This window comes from Dermacentor silvarum, chromosome 10 (assembly GCF_013339745.2).
Source record: "Dermacentor silvarum isolate Dsil-2018 chromosome 10, BIME_Dsil_1.4, whole genome shotgun sequence".
Lineage (NCBI taxonomy): Eukaryota > Metazoa > Arthropoda > Arachnida > Ixodida > Ixodidae > Dermacentor > Dermacentor silvarum.
The window spans coordinates 28,795,418-28,818,235 of NC_051163.1; the positions used below are offsets into that span (position 1 = coordinate 28,795,418).

At 44.9% G+C, this 22,818-nt stretch overlaps 1 protein-coding gene across 1 annotated transcript in view; it reads right to left on the bottom strand.

The window, feature by feature from the left end:
- The window catches only part of LOC119431441 (otoferlin-like), a 391,721-nt gene that overhangs the window by 50,757 nt on the left and 318,146 nt on the right, over positions 1–22,818 (bottom strand). The window contains 14 exon segments of the mRNA XM_049657509.1: positions 729–890; positions 1,295–1,432; positions 4,290–4,442; positions 5,827–5,961; positions 7,735–7,859; positions 9,321–9,495; positions 12,305–12,457; positions 13,423–13,539; positions 14,260–14,347; positions 15,694–15,794; positions 19,899–20,019; positions 20,740–20,747; positions 21,129–21,298; positions 21,766–21,874. Coding sequence (XP_049513466.1) covers positions 729–890; positions 1,295–1,432; positions 4,290–4,442; positions 5,827–5,961; positions 7,735–7,859; positions 9,321–9,495; positions 12,305–12,457; positions 13,423–13,539; positions 14,260–14,347; positions 15,694–15,794; positions 19,899–20,019; positions 20,740–20,747; positions 21,129–21,298; positions 21,766–21,874 — 1,755 coding nt within the window.

A 22,818-nucleotide genomic window follows, 5' to 3' on the forward strand; every position in this document is an offset into this window, starting at 1 on the left:
TAGGAGCCACCCTTTCCTGTTTACTTAACAGTGGACCCACTATAGCCAACTAAAACTACTGGTCCACTCAGTATTACATAGTCCTAATACTTACGTTATATGCAGAAAAATAAATGAAATAAGGAAGTGACGACAAGGAAAATGGTTCTGAGTGGTACAAGTTGATGCATTCGAAGGTAAGCTGAAACAGGCGGTGGAAACTCGTGGTGGATTTCCGAAATGTAATAAGCCACCGTCAGATGTTTGACCGTAACTGTGTTCTTCGGAGAGAAACTTCGAAGATCGCGACCTTCTAATCACAACACACCACACCTCCTCGATCTCTTCCGACGGTACCAGGCTTCCTTACGCATTCGTACACACAGCTGGCCTCAGGCGGAAGGCAAACCCGCCGAAATACGTTGCATGCACTCAAACTCACGACAAACATAACACGGGTGACTGAACTGGTGTGGCACATTGTCCCATTGTTTCCTGGAACTCACCGGCATTATCCTTTACTACTTCCCCTGGTAAAGACTGTCCAGCGCCACGGGAGACCGACAGCGTGAGAGGGCATGTCTGTCGGCGCAGCATCGTTCATGTGAATTTACACAGCGTTGCTATTCGCCACAACTATACTGTTAGCGCAACCCGTCGTGCAATAAGGCTGCTTTCCGGGGACTGTGTCGCCACTGACAATGACGAAGGCTGGCGTCGGTCGGCATATCTGGCGAGATTGAGCTCACCACGTCCAGGAACTTGACGGGCGTGGAGAAGTTTGGGTTCTTCTTGCAGTTGAGGATGACGGACGACTGCAGCACGTGACCACCGCACTCGACGTCCACTCGAGGGTGGTCCACGCTCATCAGGTGAATGCGCTTCAACTCGCGCAGGCCCCAGAACAGCACCTGCGTTCGAAGAGGCGTGGCCGGCTGCGGTCAGTCAGACACAACAGCTGCGGTGAAAACAGAAATGTACGACCTGCAAATGAATCCGTCTGTCCCTTTCAAAAGGTGAACACACGTTGCTTGATTTGCTACGAATGTTACATCAAAGTGAGAGAGAGCCAGTTGCTTGACTCCCCACAGAGGTTATCTCAAAGCGTTAACGCAAGTTGTTTGATTTACAACCAAGGTTATCATCCTCAAGGTGACCTTTGGAAAAGAAGGAGATAACAGTAATATGGGTTCTTTATCAAGAACTTAGCGTTGAGCGCCTGCTTCGTTTGCCAACACGCAACTCGATTGTATCCTTCGAAAGTCCGCACTCGTATTCCACGGTTACGCTCACTTCAAGCGCTCAGCTCACATACCTCTATCCTATATGTGGACAAAGTTGGTCGTATCCCTTTCGGTACAGGGTAGACAGGGCCTCGTTCGCTGGACCGGGACACGTTCTCTTTTGGCATTGGAAGTTCCGGCATGTCGTACTTTTCTTCTTGAAGTGAGAACTGAAAAGAAAATGCCCGGAATAATACATTGAAGTTTACGCACTGCTAGTATGTAAACCATTTACCTGACTGCAGAGGCAAAATAATTTTCTATGTAGTCTTGTGGTTAAGGTAAAAATCTTACCCTAATAATAGGCGTTTTCGTAAGAAAATTTGTACAGGGATTTTCAAAATTTTTTCAGGGTATACTGACAGTGAAACACGCGGACCCCGTTTATCCTGAAAACATGCTGCAGATCCTTGGTGCTACCGGTCTTACGATTCTTCGTTAAAGTGCTCACGGCGCAATGATGCTCTCGTGTGAAAGAAAGTTTGTAGAGTGAGCAAAAGTTCTGAATGGAGTAAAGGTGGCGCCACGTCGTGAGTGTATAAACTGAGTGTATAAAATAAAAAACATTAACGTTCAATTGACACCGCTGAGCAGTCCTTCTAGTTATGAACTATTCGCGGGCAAGCGAATGCGTTGAGACGATTGGCGCGTTCTGATTTGACCTTACCAAGGCGCAGTTAGAATGCAGAAGAGAGTTTGCGAGGACAAGGAACGTCCGGGAAAAAATATTTCACCAAAGGGACTATAATGTTTTAGCATTCGCAAACGTAAGCAGTCTTAAGTGTCTATGCCTAATTTTAAATGCGAAGCATTTCTTGGCGAACATTTGCCACTTTGACAGTATCTATCCATCTATCCATCATCTATCTATCTATCTAGCCGCCTACGTCTTTGTGCTCTCATGCTCGTTTCGTTAACTCGGTATGCACCAAAATTGGCACAGTACGACAGGAGTGTATGACGAACATATGTGATGGGTCATGACATAAAGGTCATGACATGCGTGTTATGTAGGCCATGACAATGACGCAGCGAAAAATATTAATACTCCAAAACCACTGAAATGGTACTAAGTGAAGGAAACAGTAAAGGGTAAACAGCTTCATTTGTAATCTTCCCGTGAGCGCCCAATGCAAGGCGTCCCACTGGCCTTTGGTTGCCATCGAACCCTGATTGTGCCCTTAAATTCAAGCAAATAACTGCATTTCCAAATCTAAGTCCTGTAACCATTACACATTTCCACATACCCCGGAGCACCTCGTACCTACTGTATCCCCATAGCGCTCTATGTTTCATTATGGCCACATTTCTCTTCACCCTTGCGGTTATTGTTTTTTTCTGTGTTTCCATATATCTATTGCCTTCGTTTATTCATATGCCAAGGTATTTATATTCGTTTACCCGAGGTATTTCCTGGCCCTGTATTTACACTGTCTGTTCATTGCTTTTATTGAGTACCATAACACCTGATTTTTAATGCTGAATTTCCGACCTTATTTTCACTTATTCCTGTCCACAGATATTAGCCAGACGTTGCAAATCATTTTGGTTGTTAGCTAGCAACACAATGTCGTCCGCATAAAATACACCTGGAAGCTATAGTTCTACTATTGTACACGCCTGTTTGTATGAGAGATTAATCCCGATATTGCTTCCTAATTGCGCTCTTTCGATCCTTACCATGTACATCATAAACAGCAGCGGGAATAGAGGACACCCCTGCCCCAGTCCCTTGTTGATATCAACTTGCTCCTCGCTCCTCATCCCTTCCCATTAAACTCAAACTGTATTTTCTAGGTAAATCTCTCTCAAACGTTGTATACAGTCGTTGCCTGTGCCTTCCTTTTCCAGAATATCCCACAATATGTTGCGGTTTACGTTGTAATACGCTCCGGTAATGTCTAAAAAAAAGCCACATATAGCGGTCTCCTTTCTTCTCTGGATATTTCAATGCACTGAATGTTCCAATACACTAAGTTATCATCCAGACGCCTACCAATTCTCATGCCATTCTGGAGTTCTCCCAATAAACCCGCCGTGGTTGCTTAGTGGTTATGGTGTTGGGCTGCTAAGCACGAGGTCGCGGGATAAAATCCCGGCCACGACGGCCGCATTTCGACGGGGGCGCAATGCAGAAAACACCCGTGTACCTAGGTTTAGGTGCACGTTGAAGATCTTTAGGTAGTTCAAATTAATCCGGAGTCCCCCGCTACGGCTAGCCTCATAATATGATGGAGGTTGTGGCATGTAAAACGCCATAATTTTTTTTCTCCCAATATAAAGTTCTCCCAGTATCTCGCGAATGCGCGAGGGCAAGTGCAATCTGATGGTGATGAAATTAAGGGACCCAACTGGGGGCACGGCGCGCGTCCTCTTCTGCGATTGGTTGGCTCATTAGGCTAGATAACAACCAGGCCACAGCACCCACGGTCCCAAAAAACCACGGCGCGGTTCGCCAAGAAAAACTTCGCTTTTAAAAGGACGGTTTACGCCTTACAAGTTTAGAGCGCATATTCACGGTACAGGCTATTGAGATTGATGATATATGTTGTTTTGTGGCGCAAGGTCCAGCTATGGCCAAAGAGCGCCAAGACGTATTGTACTGAGTGAGCAATGGTATGATCAATGACAGTGGGTGGGTGTAGGGTGGCTGTAAAGGGGCCTAAAATCCTGCGCACTAAAGGTGCGTAAAACAGACAAAATTAATAAAATCATGACAATGACGTGATAGGGGCACAATGAATATAGTATAAAAAGTTGTAAGCGATACAAGGCACTACTGCCTCACAGAGACCCTTAGAAGCCTGGAGGAGAGTGCATTTCAAACATACTGTCGCAACAGCGTCCTCTGGAAGAGGATGCCGCTATTGAGATTAACGGCACAGTTAAATTCACGGTACGGTACAGTCCGTCTGCACAGTGCAGCTTATTGAGAATGTGCCGCTGTTAGACAAGTGTGCGGCTTAACCAGCGTCAACTGCTAAGCTCAAAACGTCGAGTAGACTTCATTTAAAGATTCTCTCTCACCCGCAGCAGCTCGAAAGTGGCGAGCAGCTCTCCCGCCGGCTCGGTTCCCCGGTACAGGTCGTGCCACTCCAGCGATGGCGGCTGGCAGCTGACGTCGTCTTCGAACTTCACGTGAGGTCTGGCTATCGTCCTACCGATGAATTCAGACTTTCCCTGCGGCGATTGCACGATGCAGGTGAGACCAGTGCAGTCGAGGAGCGTGAATCACTTGACGCTTTGAACCATAAACTCATCAGAAGAAAATTTTGAAACTTTAACATCTCGTGCGTAGGGTGTTGGGAGACATATATAAACAAGTAGTATTATTTAAGGAAGGAAATGAGATAAGGATGGGAGACAGAATTATATATACGTAAGTAGTATTATTTATGAAAGGAAATTATATAAGCAGTACGGATCATCTAAAAGGGATCCGCTAATTAGTACTGAAATCCACTTCAACCCATATATATTTCTTAGCAAAAAGTGCGTCATGTGGCGTAGTAAGTTGATGTATATTGATATATCATAAATTTCTTAGTAAAGAAGGTGTTTCATGTGGCAACGGAGGCAGATGTATATTGTTAAACAACATTTTACCGAGGATTATTTTTTTGGTGAGCATTAAGGTGTAATCAGTCCTACAATACTAATTTGACGTTATGGGCCGCACTGTTAATATAACTGAGCTAAATATTTCAACTAGAAGGCTATCCCACATGGGAACGCGATATTGAAGCAGTAGAAATGGCAGTGTTGCAGGTTAAATTTATAAACTCACAGGTTATTACAAATTTCACGCAGCCCTAACAAACACATAGCATGTAGGCGGTGCATTCACGATGCCAGCTAGGTAATAGTTCTCTTTGGCCCGATTAGCCAGTTGACTCAGTTTCAGGAAAATGCGGATGAACGCGAGATACAAAAAGGCGACTCAAACCAGTGCTGTCTAACAAATGGCATTTTATTGAAATTACCTTTCTGCTATGTCTCCAATAAATATTTTAGTTGATTTTGTGCGCAGTCTTCCCGTTCTTTATCGTGCTGTTTCCGAAGAGGGACCACCATCGACTCATCACGGACACTTAGTACGGAGATCGTACCCTAACCAATAATTCTTCATAAACCGCTCAACACCCACCTTTGAATTCTACAGGCTAGATGATCCCACAAACCCTTTACGCACTGACTTCTATTCTCGGCGTTTCGTTAAGTCCCAACGCCTAAAGCAGACGTGAACACGCTGGTACACCACGCATTTGTAATGCGTTCATCAAAATCAGCATATAAAGAGTAATAGTTCAGAGAGCTACATGCTTCCAGCAGTAGTCAGGGATAAAGATCAAAATGAGGCAGACGTTTCCAGAAAAAATGGATGCTTGATGTGACCAAATGTAGTCGAAAAAGAATGCCACTAGAGCAAGCGTCTAGACATGGGGATTTGTTTTGGAACCTTTTTGACAAAGACCCGTTGCCAAAAAGTTGGCCCCAGCGGCATTCCTTGTTCAACCACGGTTGATCACTCAATGATACGAGAAGTTCCACAAAAAGGACTTACCACTTTGTCCTGATCGAAGATCTCGATGACAACGACGGGAGGGTCCTCCTTGATGTCTTCTTTCCTGCCGTACACCGTCACACTGGGGAAAAGCAGCATCTCATCCCAGGTGGGGCTCAGTGTCTCGTCGATCACCTGGTACGAAGTGGAAGAGATCAGAATGGTTACACTTTGCCACTGCAAAAAACCGCGCGCGGTCCTTCGATTCAGAGCTGAAAGGTCAATCCCTTCAGAGTTTTGACGTTTGCGAACTGCAATTTTGATGACGCGTGTTTTTTTATTTTTATTTTGCACAGTCTGTGAGATGATGTTGCCCGTATTGATGACGAGCCATTATGTCACCAACCTAGACACACATGCGTACAAACTTTAAAATAACTCGGTCTTCTGAAAAAGAAATTGAGTTATTGACTCTGGTCTTCTTTTGGTCACGCGATGATGCATTCCTATGTAAAATTAAATGTAGACAGTTGGGTGTGACGAAGAACACCTCTCAACCCTTATAGTTGGAGGGTGCGATTTTGCTCCGTAAGGTATATGTTTGCAAAAGCTGGCATAGGACTAAATCTGAGCGCACAATTCGAAAGAACACCGCATCATCTCATGAAATTGTGGTCTTGGAAACGAAGATAAGTGTTCTAATTTATTCGTCTTTCATTTTACGATGACAGCAGACGTAACTGATGACAGCTAGACCTAATTGGTGACCGTCTATACCACTTTCGTATTCGACAATCCATCCATCCGTTCGTAACGCCATCTTGCTCTGCATTTAAATATTTCTTCATGCTGCTTTGGCGACCATATTGGCTACGATGTGTGCTCTATTTTGGACGCCTTGGAAATACTACCACGATGTTGAATTATGCCACGTCAGAGTCTTGAGCCAAAGGGAACCGCGCTAAGAGCCAATCAGCGCTGACAAGACGCCCAATTTGAGAATACGGCGGAATCTCATGCTTTCCACAATGGCACCTGATGTTACTAGAATGCGCGTGAACCCCGTGAGAGCTAGTATTGCGGAGTTCAAAACATTTTACTTACGCCGACAGTTATAACCTGTCAACCTCCTGCATAACTTATGTGAAGAAGCTTTTGAGAATTCATCCTCACTTTTAAACTATTTCTCCTTATTTATGCATCTTACCTTTTTTTTTTTTTTCGTTGTACTAAGTGGTGCATGCCTTAAACCTTTTTCCAGGTTTGCGCTTAAGGATGATATTATGTCATCCATCGTTTGGTTCTTTTTTATATATGAAGCATTTTTTGTGTAATTTTGACCGCTCATAGCACCTTAGCCCATACGTAACTGAAATAAAGTAGCAGAAAGCAAGCACATCATTCCAACCTCTCCTGCTGAACCTTTCACTGAATAAATAAGTTGAAAATAAATAAATAAATAAATAAATAAATAAATAAATAAATAAGTAAATAAATAAATAAATAAATAAATAAATAAATAAATAAATAAATAAATAAATAAATAAATAAATTTATCTATCTCTCTGAAGTAGCAAGGACTCTTAGTACACAAGAAACGCCTGCTACACTTGCGTCTAAGACCCATTTCTATGTCGTACCAATGAAGTTGTAACTAAATACTCACTAAGGGCTCTTTACAACAGACACAAATAACGTGTTGCCAGAAGCCCTAGTTTTAATTATTTGTCATTGGTACAAATAAATTGCAAAAGTGCATAATCACGTTCAACCTCTCGGCAAAGCGTGCTTTCGTAATAATAAAGTGCACTTCAAAAAATACGTGCACATTAAACTGCGTAAACTAATGTCGGTCTGCCAACATTACCTTACGCAGTTTAGAAAAATTTGAAATTAGAATTGCGCAAAACAGTGCCTTTTTTTTTCAAATTTTGTTTCATGAAAGAATGCGTGACAAAGACACCGTACCATGGTCGTCTGGCTCTGGTCCCCAAATACGACTCTCGCGAAAGGATCGGAGAGTCCGGACGAGTCTGATCCGATGAGGGACCGTGCCTGGTACATGTGCGCCCGAAGTTCGAAGGTGGACTTTTCTGCGGCAGAGAATAAGGGGCGAATCTATAATACGCTGTCGTCCGTGCCATCTTACCCGTCGTACCCATTCTAACCACTCTCCTCCTCTCGGCAATATTTTCATGGTCGGAAAAGCAATAACACTTGACAACGCGTCGCAATTATGTTTTCTACTAAATGGGTTTTCTACTAATTTCTACTAAACACTAAAGTATGGCAAATAAATCAAAAGAGACATTTCATAATGCTTCTTCCAATGTCGTCAATTTGCCCTGTAAGTCGTACATAGATGTGATTTTTACATTGTCTACTTGTACGCTGGTCATGGCCGATTTCACGTGGCGGCGGCTTCCCGAAACCAAGTTCATATCTCAGAAACTGTTTCGAAGTTCTTCCTTTTTTTTTTTGCGATGCGTCCTTCGTGTTCACCCTTTCTGCACACAAACTGTATACAAGACGCTACCTACTTGAAGATCTGTGCACAACGAGCAAAAATTCCATTCTAGCTTATAAAAATGGCATGTTCCCTCAAATACACTTGAAGGCGCCATTCGAACTATCTGTATAGGGACGGAGGGAGAAATGCACAGTTTGGAGGCAATTACACGATCACCAAATGAAGAAACTTGCAAAGGAAAGAAAGTCAGATTAAGGCGCCCTCTAGGCTCTTTCAGTACTTATACTTAATAGTACTTCTCTTAATAGTATAAGACATGGAATACCGACTCGCCCAATCTTACGCTCTTTCAGTACGTCGTTCTCTGATTACTAACGCATCGCAGATTCGACGTTTGTTTTCGCCTCTCCGGGCAAACCGCAGTTACACTGACGACAGCCCTGACCCGCGAAGCCTCAGTAAAGTGAACGACTCGCTGGACAGCGCAGCAGCTCGCGAAGAAGCCTAGTGCCTTGTAAGAGAGTTTGTACCCACTTGGGCCACTTTATAATTAAGGTCAGAGCAGTAATTTTGTGCAGCCCAGTTGAAGCTACGGCCATGCTTGTGCAAAGAAGGGAACAAAACGACAAATTCTGACGCTGTTGCACAACGGCCACGAGGACTTTTCCTTTAAGTTAACTTGTGTATTTACAAGGCAGCTTCAATTTATGAGTTTCCGTCTACAGCGCATGCGTTAACCAGGAGGCATTCCTAAGAAGGGCATGCTCGGCTTGAAACTGCCGATAACGCGCTATAAATAAAATCCTGTGTTTATGCCGTCTAAACTTGTACGCCGCTTTTTTGACGCCCCATGCAAACTACGCGTATGTCAAGCAAACTTGGACTCATATCCTGCTACCCCCATATTGTTTCAGCTAGCCAAACAGTACTTTCAGTATTGTCCCGGCGTTGGCGAACAGAGATCGGGCGTTTCAATCTTGATGAAAACTGGAGCTTCAGCACTGCTGCACAGAATTACTCGGCCGCACTGTACATAGAGTGCTTTACACGGAGCGGTGGAGAACAAGGAACGGCGTGCACTCACCCGTGTAATGAAGTTGCGATGGTGGTCCCTTGTCAATGTCCTCGACGTCCTTGACGTAGCCCTCGGGCAATCCCTTGAGCACGCAGTGCTTGTTCTTGGTGGTGCCCAGCCAGAGATGCATGCGAAGCTTAGCTTGCACCATCCAGCGAGCACTCTGGCTGACTTTCTTGCCAGGCTACCCAGCAAAACAGCGGCAAAAGCAGAAACAGAATCACTTTCACGAATCTGCAGACAGGCATGTACCAAGGAAACGTAAAACTAGGCTGTCGTCATCTAATTCAAACGTGCGTTTAGTAGTGTTACTAATGAACACCGAACTTGAGGCACTGAAGTGGGCCAGAGTGCTCATAAATTACCCCTTTCTGCTCGTACTATCATTTTTAGGGATCAAAGAGCCAAAATTCAATGTAAACGAAGGACGCAGACAACATTGAACGTTCCGGTTTCATTGTCCCCTGATTCATTTTGTGGTGTTCGTTTCTAAAGATGTTCAACTATAAACTCTCCTTATGTGGCCTTTTCATTCAGTAAATTTGCTATTTTTGTGTACAATCTCATCGCGCGTCATCCGTAGGTTTTGCACACTGCTAGTACAGCTCCTTTCACAACTGCTGAGTAGGAGACAGAAAGTATGTCAGGCCAGCGCATTTACGCACTTCACATCCAAGAATAATTTTTACAATCTATAGCGCTTTTCAATGTTTCTGAAAAGAAATGTTTACAGCATAGATCCAAGATGCCGGTATATTTTTTACATCGTTGCTTTCACGGTATCTTGAAACCGCTGAAGGTACTTATGTGCTTACTGACGTTTTGGTTGAGAGCCGCTATTTTCCGGAGCTCAGCAGGACACCTTGTGCTTTGAGTGCATATGTTCTCGCGTTAATTGCGGTTTCCTTTCTAGGCTTAGTACGACTGTCGTGCGCATAAGCTTTTTGTCTCCGACGCTGAGTGTTTGTAAAGTAGTTAGGTACTCCCACCAACAAGAAAGTTTGTCACTCCAACACAACAAAATAACTTCGTCAATCTATAAAAAAAAATTCAAAGCAAAAGCACATGAAGCTATAAGCAGGCAGCCTTTAGCTAGCTCGCAATACGCAAAGTAGCAGCTGCCGGAGCGAGTTTCTCAGGTTTTCTTCATAGCATGGATAAGATGAAAGTGCAAACGCGTGGCAACAGCTTTAAGGCATGGACGCAGCACTGAATAACAACTGACGACTTATTGCTACGATTGCTATATGCACGTTGTTCAGCACACAACTAAAGCACTGAGACAACAACTAGAAAACAAACAAGCATTAAAGATCATTCGTGAGTGTGTGCAACGCCCAAACATCGCACACAGTTAAAGGATCTATTTAGCCTAACATAAGGTAACGTTAACTTAGGATAAGTCTATATTGATATCGAAAGATGCGGTAGTGACGACAACAGCCACAACATCACTCAAATACAACCTAAGCTGGCCTAAGACTCTATCGATGCTCTCAAAGATTGCTATATTTTGAAAAAAAGAGATCTCTATTTGAACTATGGAGTGTAGATTCACGTATTGACGAATTCTTCTTTATTTTTGTTCTAGCTTTTTTTCATTTTCCTTGTTTCATTCCTGGTTTTCTTGGTTTATTTTAGTTGCTGTTTATCTCGCATATTTACTTGTGTCTAACTTGTCGTCACCGCAATAAACTGTCAGTTGGTAGTCAGAGCAGCGTCCCGCTTTCCTTGAGCTGTTTCGTTTCTTGTTCGTGCTGTGTCTTCGGGATGAAAAGTCGTCAACTAGTTAGGCAGGTTTGCTGTAGTTCATTGATAGTGGTGCACAGACACAGGAAGGTGAGATCATTCAAATAATAATGTGAACCAAAAAGGTAATAATAAATCAAGCACCCTGAATTAAACAAAAAAAGTTCAGTCTGTAGGTTCAGGTTTCTCTTTACAAGTGCATGGATACGGTGACAAGCGTGTACGCGATGTGCATGGGTTCATTCTAAAAGCGTGCGATTGCTGGCTAAGCTTGATGAGTGTCCATACCTTGAAATAGCTATAATCGTCGCCGATTCCTTTGTCCTAAACAAAAAAGATTGATTTTGGCGAATGAGAACAAAGCAGATAAGACCTGTAACACTGGTTATCTCAGTCCACTTACATTGTATCTGTACGCGGAAATATTTTACTAATAATTTCTACCTACTGAAGTGGAACGGCATTCCGCATAAAATCAACCTAAATATGAGGAACGGCGTTTCATAAATTTTGTGATTTTAGGAGGAACACCATTCCAAGAAGAAGAAAATATTTTCAAAACATTCCACTTATTGCTCAGACCTGCTGGAATCAGATTATGCTTGTACGCATCGAAATTCACAATATTCAATTTTCTGAACATTTTTTGCAGAACGATTGATATTGCTACATCTCTGGCCTTTCCCCTTGCTAGAGTCGTTTTAAAGGCTCTGTTGTGTATGGGCTACTATTTGTTGTCTCCAGTTCATTTTCTCCTGACATGTAACGGAATATCATACATGGTTTTAGGAAATTCAAGTCTCATACGGAAGTAATAGTTGAGGCATTCATTAAACAGTCCGCATCTTTGCGGTAAAGTTACCAGTTGTTTCACGACTAACTGCTGCGTGGTAGTGCGTTCGGTAGGAGTACGGAGAGGGCTCAAATTGATATATTCTTGGAATACTAAATGAATGCGGCGAATGCATGCTTTCTACATGATATGCGGCACTGGCATAAACTGTATGCCCCACATTCATATATAAACAGCTTCTCTTGGTTGCCACAATCTTGATCACTTTGTGAGTCGATGAGCTTGCAATGATTACGCAACATCATTTCTATTTCACTTCTGCAAGAATCACGTTACTCAGTGAAAATAAATACAACAAGTACTAAATTAGACCGCTTGAAACGTGTAAATATATCGATTACAGTTTTGGGACCAAAAGTGAAGAAAAAAAAAAAGGATTCTGCACCCTTACCTTGAGGAAAAGCGTCTGGACCCTGCCACAGAACTTGCCGGTCTCCTCCTCTATGATTGAGTAGATAAGATCTCTCGCAGGTATGCGGTGGTATGCGACCCGTTTGCCACCGCTTATCATCCACACGAAAACATCAGGCAGGGAATGTTGAGGCTGCGCGTGACATATGAATACATACCAAATGTGAGATCACGCTTAAATTTCGACACATGTTTTCTATGTTGATAAATTATAAGCATGCAAAGCGAGGTAGCATTCCAACTTCTATGCATCTGCGTACTGCACTTCTCATCCCCACTCCCCCTTTTGATTTTTTTTAACCCTTCAACTCATCCTACCTGAGGCACCCGCTCACTCTTCTTCCCAATAAAAGTAATATATATATATATATATATATATATATATATATATATATACGTCGGTAAAGAAAGTTGTTGCTCTGACATAGACAATTCCCTCTGCTGAAAGTTTGGTTGCACCGTAAGGCTGCCACCTCATTCGGCTACTTCTACTATACCTTTAGCATCTCGTTGCCTACGTCGCCCTGGTGCCATAAAACCACAAATTTCTTCACCCTTTTAAGCATTTTACGGTGATGAGGATTATGTTGAGGGTCTTCTTATGCTAATGATGATGATCATCATCACCATATTCTTTTTATTCCTGTATTGACGACGATCACGACCTTATGATAATGATGATAGTGATCACCACCTGTGCCTTCTTCTGATGATATTGATTATAACAGTTACGGCCTTAAGCTGATTATGATCACGGTTTTCAACATCACTTCATAACCCTGCTCTCATCATCATCACCAGCCCCGTGGACACCAACCAGAACTCTGGCTGTTTCCCTTTACCACAGCAATTCCAGACCAAAAATACTTTGCTGCGTTTTTCAATTAATATCGCCAAGTAGCGCAGTTGTAATTGGGGCATCATACACTCAGTTGCTTTTGCGCCATAAAACACTACATAACTAACTAACTAACTAACTAACTAACTAACTAACTAACTAACTAACTAACTAACTAACGAAGTGTCGCAGTAACAGGCGAAAAAAATCTTCAGGTGACACAATCTGTCACGCTCAATGGAAAAAATTTAGAGACGTACGTCCTCGACGAGTTCGCCCATCTTCTGCAAGAGACCATAGGTGCTCCTGAGTTTTTCTTTAAACGAGTTCTTCGTGACGAGCGCTTTCATAGTCCTTGCCATACTTCGTACGTGATCCTGCGGCAGGGCAAAAGAAAAGAAGCAACCCGAAGGAAAATGAGCAGGCCGTCTTCGAAAACTCGCATCTGGTACGCCGAGTCGAACGCCCGATTCAAGCGCTTGCGTCACAAATCGTGTGTGTAGTGTAAGGATAGCCATTACCGGTATTTTCGTCATTACCACGTTGCGCTTCTTTGCATTGGGCTATTTGGCCGTACAACTAGGTGCTGTTAGCGCAGTATTGTACAACCCGCATGAGCACCGAACAACACGGCTTTGTTAGGTTTTGAAGAAATATTTTTTAATGAAGTAGAATGTATTTCTCTGCACATTTGAGGCATCTCAAAAGTTTGCGCACTGCGTCGTATGACTTCATGGATGGTGTTCTTTCACTTTGGCAAGTGTGAATACGCATTCCAGCAATGCACTCAACGGCGATGTGCTTACGACCAAGTCAAAGCTCGTTCTAAGCTACTAAGCCAACCTAAGAGAAGTTCTAAGCCAACCAGCTACCTCGTTGAAATGTTTCAAGTGTTTCTTTTCTTTTCTTTTGCATACTTTTGCACTTCGTTCTTTCCTAACTGTTTAATTTGTTTGAACCATAACTTCGTTCAAGTCTATGTGACGGCGTCCAGACGGTTCATTAACCTCATCGTTGTTTCTTCAAGGTAACCCCTGGATCTGAGGCCAAACCCTCATTATGGGTATGTGACCATAGTCAAGTCAAGAACAACCTACCATTTCGCGCTGGCAGTGTCTGAGGCGCTCCTTGTCCAGTCTGGTTTTGCCAGTGGGCCCTTGACTCTTTGCTTGGTTGAGATAGCGCCTACGTAGAGAGAAAACCAACATTAGTACGTTCTTCGTACTGCGGATGCTAAGATTATGCTTTCTTATTGCACCCGTCATAGGTGCCAACGAACCTGCATGTGTGGTATTTTATTTTCTGCTGAAGATTGTTATTGCATGTCGAGAAAATCGGCTTCTTTTCTTGTGTTGCCTCTTTAATACTCTGGCAAGTAAGGAACAGCTATGAACTCGTGTTATACAATGTCCCATACATATATTATCATTTTAACAACAACGGCAGGACAGGAAGGGCACATCATGCTGCCTAGAGTACATCATAAGCACTCAAAGTTTATAAGTAGTAACTAGCGCTTTTATTATATAGCCCAATTACCCGTTGATATAGAAAACCAGAACGCAATTTCATATGAGCTAAATAATATCCACGAACCAGAATAAGTCTGTAAGTCAGTTCATTATTCACTAATATCAGATTTGCATCACGATGCAGGCATGGAATGAAACAAATTAGAAGAGCGCGAAAAAAGCACACGGAGAAGAACGAGAAACAGCACTGGCGCTCACTAAAAAAGAATGTATTTCGAGAACAGTATAACGTCTGCACATGTGCGAAAAACACGTGCACAGGCGTGTCTTTTCAAGCATATATATATATATATATATATATATATATATATATATATATATATATAATTTTTTTTATTTAAAAATACATCACAGGCCCAAAGGGCATTGAGTAAGGGGGGTTGAATTATTAGAATGCAAGCACAAGCAAACTAGTATGAAACAGGGTTACAATGCAAGTGAACATCAAAACGCAACAGAGTAAATTGCAAAATACAGAACGTTTCCAACGCAAGTGAACCAAAAAAAAAAGAAAAATGCAGCACAACAGATTACGTTTCCGAAATAAGCACTAAAAGAGTCTTTGAGTGCAAGTGAATAAAAATAAACGCAACACCATCGCAAAATAAACAACACCAGAACTTAAACGACGAGACCATGTTACAGCACTATTTAAACAAAAATATGTACCGCAAGCTTGTGGCGAAATGTATTCAGGATATTATCAGCGGCGATATCATCGGAAAGATCATTCCACATGCGGATGGCTTTTCGAAGTGCGGATGTGTTAAAAGCGTTCGTGTTGCCAAAGATGCGTGTGATGCGGAGGTGATTATGTAGCCTGCGTATATATATCATAGAGACAGCTTATCAAAGACAAGGGATATCTCTGAAAGAGGGCTTACTCATGATCTATAGGCAAAATAGGATGATGATGACTATTATGATCATTCACTGATGATGATGGTTACGGCGATTATGATCCCAAGTTCGCAATTTAACTTGTGCCACTGCACTTACTCGGCTCCGGTGTACAGTTCTTCAAGGACACCTCTCAAACGTCGGTCGGTGTGAGATTTTTCGAGACGTATCATTTCTTGAATGTCCGCGAGACCCGCTTCCTGCAAAAATAGAGTAAACGTTGCCAGTCAGAGAAATAATGGTTAAACAGCCAGAACAAATGCTTAGTAACCAAACGTTATCAACACAAAAGTTACGAAGGAAACACATTAGCGCTCGAAAAATATGCAAAGGGCATGTATTTAGTTTTTTTTTATTGCGATAGCAATTATATGGACACTCAAAAGGAGATTTCTGCCGTCGGCGTCGCCGTCGCCGTCGCCATGAGGTTCCGTATGACGTCATTTGGAGATGAAATCGTCGCCGATGATGATGATAAGTGGTTCTTGAGGGAAAGGGAAAGGTTGGCGCTTTCTTCTGCAGCCCTTGAGGGAGCACGGCTCAGCGCCAGCCGAACGCTGTATGTGCGAGTGAAAGGGCGCGAGGGGCGCGTCTTTCACGGGGAGTGAACGCACGGCGGAAAACAAACGCGCGTTCTGCGCCGTGCTCGCTTAAGGGCTGCTGAAGTAGGCGTCTCTTTTCTCCTTTACAATCACCATATATGTCGAGCAAACGCGCCTCCTTCAGACGCGCGAGAGGCCGTGGGGGAGGGGGAGGTAAGGGAGGCGACGTTTAGCTGCGGCACCAAGTGCCTATTTATATCAGAGGCTCCGGCAACAGTCACCAACGCCGCACGCATTTTGAGCGAACGCGGGCAAAACGCCGACGGCGTCGACAACAGTTCTGCGTGTTGCCGGTGCTGCTGCATGTCGAAGTTTATACAGCTGATAAAGCTGCTATCATTACTCCGTATAGCTCTCTTCAAATTTGCTATCGCAATTGATGTTTCGCCTTTCAGGTGAAACTGCGACAACTTTTTTATTAACTATACATTAGTGTCGCGAATAAGAAATAAAGCACAAAGAATGTGGCTAAGAGAATCACTTGTGTATATATGCCTTCGTTTCTGTTTTACTTCATTTACTGCTTTTAGACAAATATCCGCAAATCACACTATTGTTTTAAGTGTAAGAACACATCAGCTTGCAAACTGCAGTGTCTGCAACCTGTAATGTGCAAAAGGCAGATTTCATGTGCCTTTTGCACATTACAGAACACAAGGACAGTGCTCATCCTTGTGTTCGTCTCTCTTCCGTGTTTTATTGTGATAGCAATTACATGGACACTCCAAAGCGGATTTCTGCCGTCGGCGTCGCCGTCGCCGTTGCCGTGAGGTTCCGTATGACGTCAATGGCGATGACATTGTCGCCGCGCGCCGTATGCTGTATGTGCGAGTGAATTAGGGGGCGAGGGACGCGCGCTTTCACGGGGAGCAAACTCACGGCGGAGAGCAAGCGCGCGTTCTGCGCCGTGCTCCATGAAGGGCTGCAGAATTAAGCGTCTCTTTACTCCTTTACAATCACCATATGCAGAGCAAACGCGACTTATTCCGACGTGCGAAAGGCCGTGGGGGAGGGGGGGGGCGGGGGGGGGGGGAAGGGAGGCGACGTTTAGCTGCGGCACCAAACGCCTATTTATACAAAAAAAGTTGTCGCAGTTTCACCTGAAAGGCGAAGCATCAAATGCGATAGCAAATTTGTAGAGAGCTATACGGAGTAATGATATTAGCTTTATCAGCTGTATAAACTTGGACATGCAGCAGCACCGGCAACACGCAGAACTATTGTCGACGCCGTCGGCGTTTTGCCCGCGTTCGCTCAAAATGCGTGCGGCGTTGGTGACTGTTGCCGGAGCCTCTGATATAAATAGGCACTTGGTGCCGCAGCTAAACGTCGCCTCCCTTCCCTCCCCCTCCCCCCCTCCCCCCCTCCCTCACGGCCTTTCGCGCGTCGGAAGAAGGCGCGTTTGCTCTACATATATGGTGATTGTAAAGGAGGAAAGAGACGCTTACTTCTGCAGCCCTTAAGCGAGCACGGATTGGCGCTGAGCCGTGCTCCCTCAAGGGCTGCAGAAGATAGCGCCAACCTTTCCCTTTCCCTCAAGAACCACTTACCTAAGCGAGCACGGCGCAGAACGCGCGTTTGTTCTCCGCCGTGCGTTCACTCCCCGTGAAAGCGCGCGCCCCTCGCGCCCTTTCACTCGCACATGCAGGGTTTTTCATCTCCATTGACGTCATACGGAACCTCACGGCGACGGCAGAAATCTGCTTTTGCGTGTCCATATAATTGCTATCGCAATAATATCACAGCATATCCACGGGGTGAATGATGATGAGTGGGGCGAAGCTCCGGGGGATCATTCGGGTAAACCACAGCTACGGACGAAAGATAAAGAGAGCGCGCGTCGGGAACGAGAGAAAGAGAGCGCGCGTTGGGAACGAACGCCCTTGTGCAATGCAGCGCCCCTAGCTACGGACGAGAAAGAAAGTGCGCGTCGGGAACGAACGCCCTTGTGCACCGCAGCGCACCTAGCTACGGACGAGAGAGAAATACGTTTAGTTTATACCGACATCTGGTACTAGCGTTAAGACTGGTTACACACTACGACGGGGACGAACGGGTGCCGCTATAAGGAGCTTCGCCCCTAAAACGGTGTGAGGCGAGAAGGTGGTAAAGACTTCCGACGCTGCTCGACGAGTGTGCCGTTCTGATCTCGTCGAAGACCTCGCGAGCCACCCCCAGAGGCACCGGCAACAGTCACCAACGCCGCGCGCGTTTGATGCGAACGCGGGCTAAACGCCGACGGCGTCAGCAACAGTCCTGCGTGTGGCCGGTGCTGCTGCACGTCCAAGTTTATACAGCTGATAAATCTACTAACCATACTCCATATAGCTCTCTACTAATTTGCTATCGCAACTGATGCTTCGCCTTCCAGGTGAAACTGCGACAACTTTTTTCAAGCACTTTTTAACAATGAAGGTATCGTACCAACTAGCTCGCGCCCAGACCCTACTAAGTCACAAGTGTGCACTTAGAGTAATTGGATACAGCAGAATGCAAACATGGTCAATAAAGAGAAACTCATAGAAAAAAAAATAAGCAAACGAGAGAGAAAAATCAGGCAAGTTTGCACTCGGTCGCGCAAAGCTTAGGCACAGCGAAGCTTACTGGCTGCTACTGCTATAGGTATTAACTTGGTTGCTGCTAGGTCTTAATTTGGTTTAACTTAACTACGCATGTAGGAAGGTATTCTTGAGCGATTATTTTCGGAGGTACCTTCGCTTTCGCGACATTTCGCGTGACTAGCGCTGGACACGTGGGCGCCTACGAGCGACAGCGCTCCTGGCATTCCACAAACGCAGGCAGGCGAACCAAGTTTGGTACAGTGCCAAGAACACTGTCGCTTGCTGACGCCGAACGCGTTGGTGACATTTCGCGTGACTAGCGCTGGACGCGTCGGCACCTACGAGGGACAGCGTTCCTGGCGTGCCACAAACGCATGCAGGCTAACCAAGGTTGGCACAGTGCCAAGAACGTTGCTGCTTGCCGACGCCGAACGCGTTGGAGGCTAGCCGCTCGATATCAATCGGCCAGCTTCGCTTTGTCTTGAGCTTTGCGCGGCCCAGTGCAAGCTTTCGCCTTTCTTTTTTTTCTCCCGGCTCAGCGCGCCGCGGAGAGAAGAGTGTGTGAGTGATTCTTAGAAATAGTAGAATAGAAAAGTACAGCGCCGTAACTGCCTCTCGGGGGAGGGCACCTGAACAGCGCTGTACAGGGAGGGGGTGAAGGAGATATAGTGACAGCGTAGATAGAAAGGCATTGAGTATGGAGGCAGATAACTTGCTATTGCGTATGGAGCGCGGAGAGAAGAGAGGCAGGGGTCGGAAAGGCAGGGAGCTGGTGAGGAGGAGACCGCGTGCGCACCGCGTGCGCATGCACGCGGTCTCCTCCTCCGGGTTGCCATGGCTACCACGGCTACACGCCACAAATTACGGCTGGCTTAAACAGCCTCTCTGTTAAAAAGAAAAAAAAAACTTTCTACGGACTGCCTGTGGCATTCATAAACAGAGACAGCGTTAATACACGAATTTCACCAGACAATGAATTCCAATGTTGAATCTTTCAGGGAAAGAACTGTGTTTGAAAATACTAGTACGGTATAATTTGTAATATTTGAAAGTTAATACCTTCAATGTAAATACGTGCAGATTTGACCAAGCACAACGTCAAGCGCTTGGAACGCAAAATTTACGCAACTGTTCGCCTTACCAGCTTCTCTTTCACCCTCAGGATCATGTTGGAGTTGTAGAGCCGTCTTCGATAGTCTTGCCACGTGCTCTTAACCCACAGACAGGGCTTGTTGTCTCCGTAGGGCAGGTGGTAGTAACACCTGCAGGGACCGAGCGCGCAACGTAGATATAAAAACTGGCGTTTCTCGTTCTGTCGAGCTTTGTAACTGGCAAGTTAGCCCCTACCAGGACACCTTTAATATGGAGTATTATAGGTGCTTTATGCATTATTTTGGACTTGCCATTGTGACGAGTGGGGATGGAGGCCGGGCTGAGAGACTCGAGAAGGAACACAAACGGTTATAACAGACAGACAGTTTGTGCATGGCGAGAATAAGTTCCACAAACAGGCAGCTGCCTCAACGACCGAGCAGTTGACTGGCTTCGGGCACGTGGGCTTGGCACGCAGATCTGTCGGCTCGCTTGGAACGCACGAGACAAGAGGGGTTGCCGGTAGCGACCGCACAACGGTTGTGATTTCACATCTGCTTTCATTTTTGTCGGCAGTTTACAGGTTATTAGTGAAGTAAACTGAGGTACAATGGTGTTCCAATGTTGCTGTACGTATACACTTTCTGTTTGGGTTTTGTATGTAGATACGTTCATTTGCACCTTGTTGGTTGCTCGTCGTGACTTGAGATGTGAACCCTTTAACTCAGGGCCCTTTCATGGACTTGTAACTATTACTTACGACATAAGCAATGTATATATATATATATATATATATACATTGTATATAGATATATATAGCCATTATATATATATATATATATAATGGCTGTATTATTTATGGAAACTATTCATGGCGCTCAGAAGCTCACCTGGTATCCTGAGGTTACAAAATGTACAGCCCTCATTTAATGCAATCCATGTAAATTCGAAGATAGCATGTCCGTGGCCGTGTTTATTTGATTGCGACAAGTGGCGCATCGCATTGCATTTCCTGAGCGTCGCATCGAGATGGGATAGGAAAAGTGAGACGGCTGCCTGCTTGCGCACTGCTCAACTCACCCGCGAAACGCACTCGCTGGAGTCAGGTACGGGCCGGTTTCGCGGACGAAGAGGCACGCGACACAGTGTAAACGCTGTCGCACGGTATTACCCCGACGCGCGGGTAAATGTGATACGCTACTTCCGCGTTCCCACAAATGTGGCTATATAGTCTAATCCTTTAGCGCCTGTTCGACATTTCCGCGCGTGGGACGGTCACCTGTCCGAGGTGACGGGCTTGACCGGGTGGCTGGTGGAGTGCGAGAAGACCGGCTCGACGACCACGGACTCGAGCAGTGCGGTCCCTCTCGTCATCACCGCCGCCGCTGGCAGACTCGAGTGAGTCGTCCTTCCACTTGCTCGCGCCGTCCAGGGTGTTGCCCGAATTGCCTGCGACAGACGACGGTGACCTCTTAGCCCGAGATGAAGAGGCGCACCGCGAGGTCGAGAGTCTCTGAGGTCAGCGCAAAGGAAGGGAGACGAAGAGTGCCAGAGGACGCTTAGTTGCCATGACGGATCGCGTCTAAAACATGGCGGCCATGACGTGTTTCTGGCTGCGAAATCACTTCCGGTGCGTGCAGTCTGCAAACAACATAGACTTCGAGATTCATCGTTGTCAAATTATGATCGACGTTTCCTGTGTGACACGCGGGTACATCACGGGCAAGTTTCCGCAAAACGTGCTGAGCAGACGGCACCGGCAAGCACGTATCAAGTCCGCCGGTCAATGCTCATGTGTGCACATTCTCAATAGGTACGTTTTACATTCGAAGCGCGCAGTTGTTACACTTATAACACTTTGAGGCATGTGAAAGACGAATGTGAAACTTTCTTGTGTTAGAGAGATTGCGACTCACCTATGCTGAGCTCAAAGTATATTGGCTTCTCGCCAACTTTTCTGTCGATCATGGAGGCTTCTAGAATAGCACCGAAAAGGAGGAAATTCTCGTTCTTTGCGTAGGAGGCCTGAAAATGTTAAGGAAGACGGGATTACAACTCAAGTTCGGCGGGAAACCCAACTAAGAGCCACACTTACAATAAAAATAAAAATATAGTAACCATGCATACATGAGCCCGAGGTTTCTGAAGATGCTTATGTAGTCTATAAAACAATCGAAGGAGAGAACATGCGCGCATATAGAACAGCCCAAAAATATGCCGTCATGTAAGACAGACAAGCAAAGCCTGCGTTATCGGTATAGCTTGGTTTGGTTCGGAGATGTGCGCCGATAAAGATCTGACCATCTACGCAAACGACGGAAGCAAGCTTTAGAACAAAAGCAGCGTACACAAAAAGGTTAGGCGCACACAAACGTTCTATAATGTGCATATTACCAACAAACCCACCAATAAACTCTCTAGGGGACCACATCTGTTCGCCTGTGCTCACATATCATCCATAGTGTCAGTTTAAGATAATTTTCACTTGATTCTGCTCAAATCATATTCGTTATTCATTGACAGCGTGGATTTATATGTGCGCGTGGGAAAAGTGTGCACGCATAATTCTTTTTTTCATCCGATATGCCTCCGCCACCTCCACCAGTGATGCCCGATTAACGTGAAACAACTTATAAGGCAACTTATAAACAAAAACAGAAAAAAAAACTTTAAGGAAACTATTCATCCCATACGTAGCAGGTTATCTCTTTCCATTTTCATTGACTTTTTCCTTATTATTTCGATTATTTCTACAACACAACTCAAACGAGAAACAGCTTATTTTGCCAATTTGTTTTTTGCTTTTGCAATTGTAAATTACAAAAATCTCGCCCCCCCCCCTCCCCCCCTCTCCGGTTATCTTTATCCTTCTCTCTCGAGCCACTAAGAAGGAAGCTTGTGGAGGGATGAACAAGAACGGGTTCTCATGGCCTTAAAACATGGAATTTCTCCCAAAATTTGCTACAAGA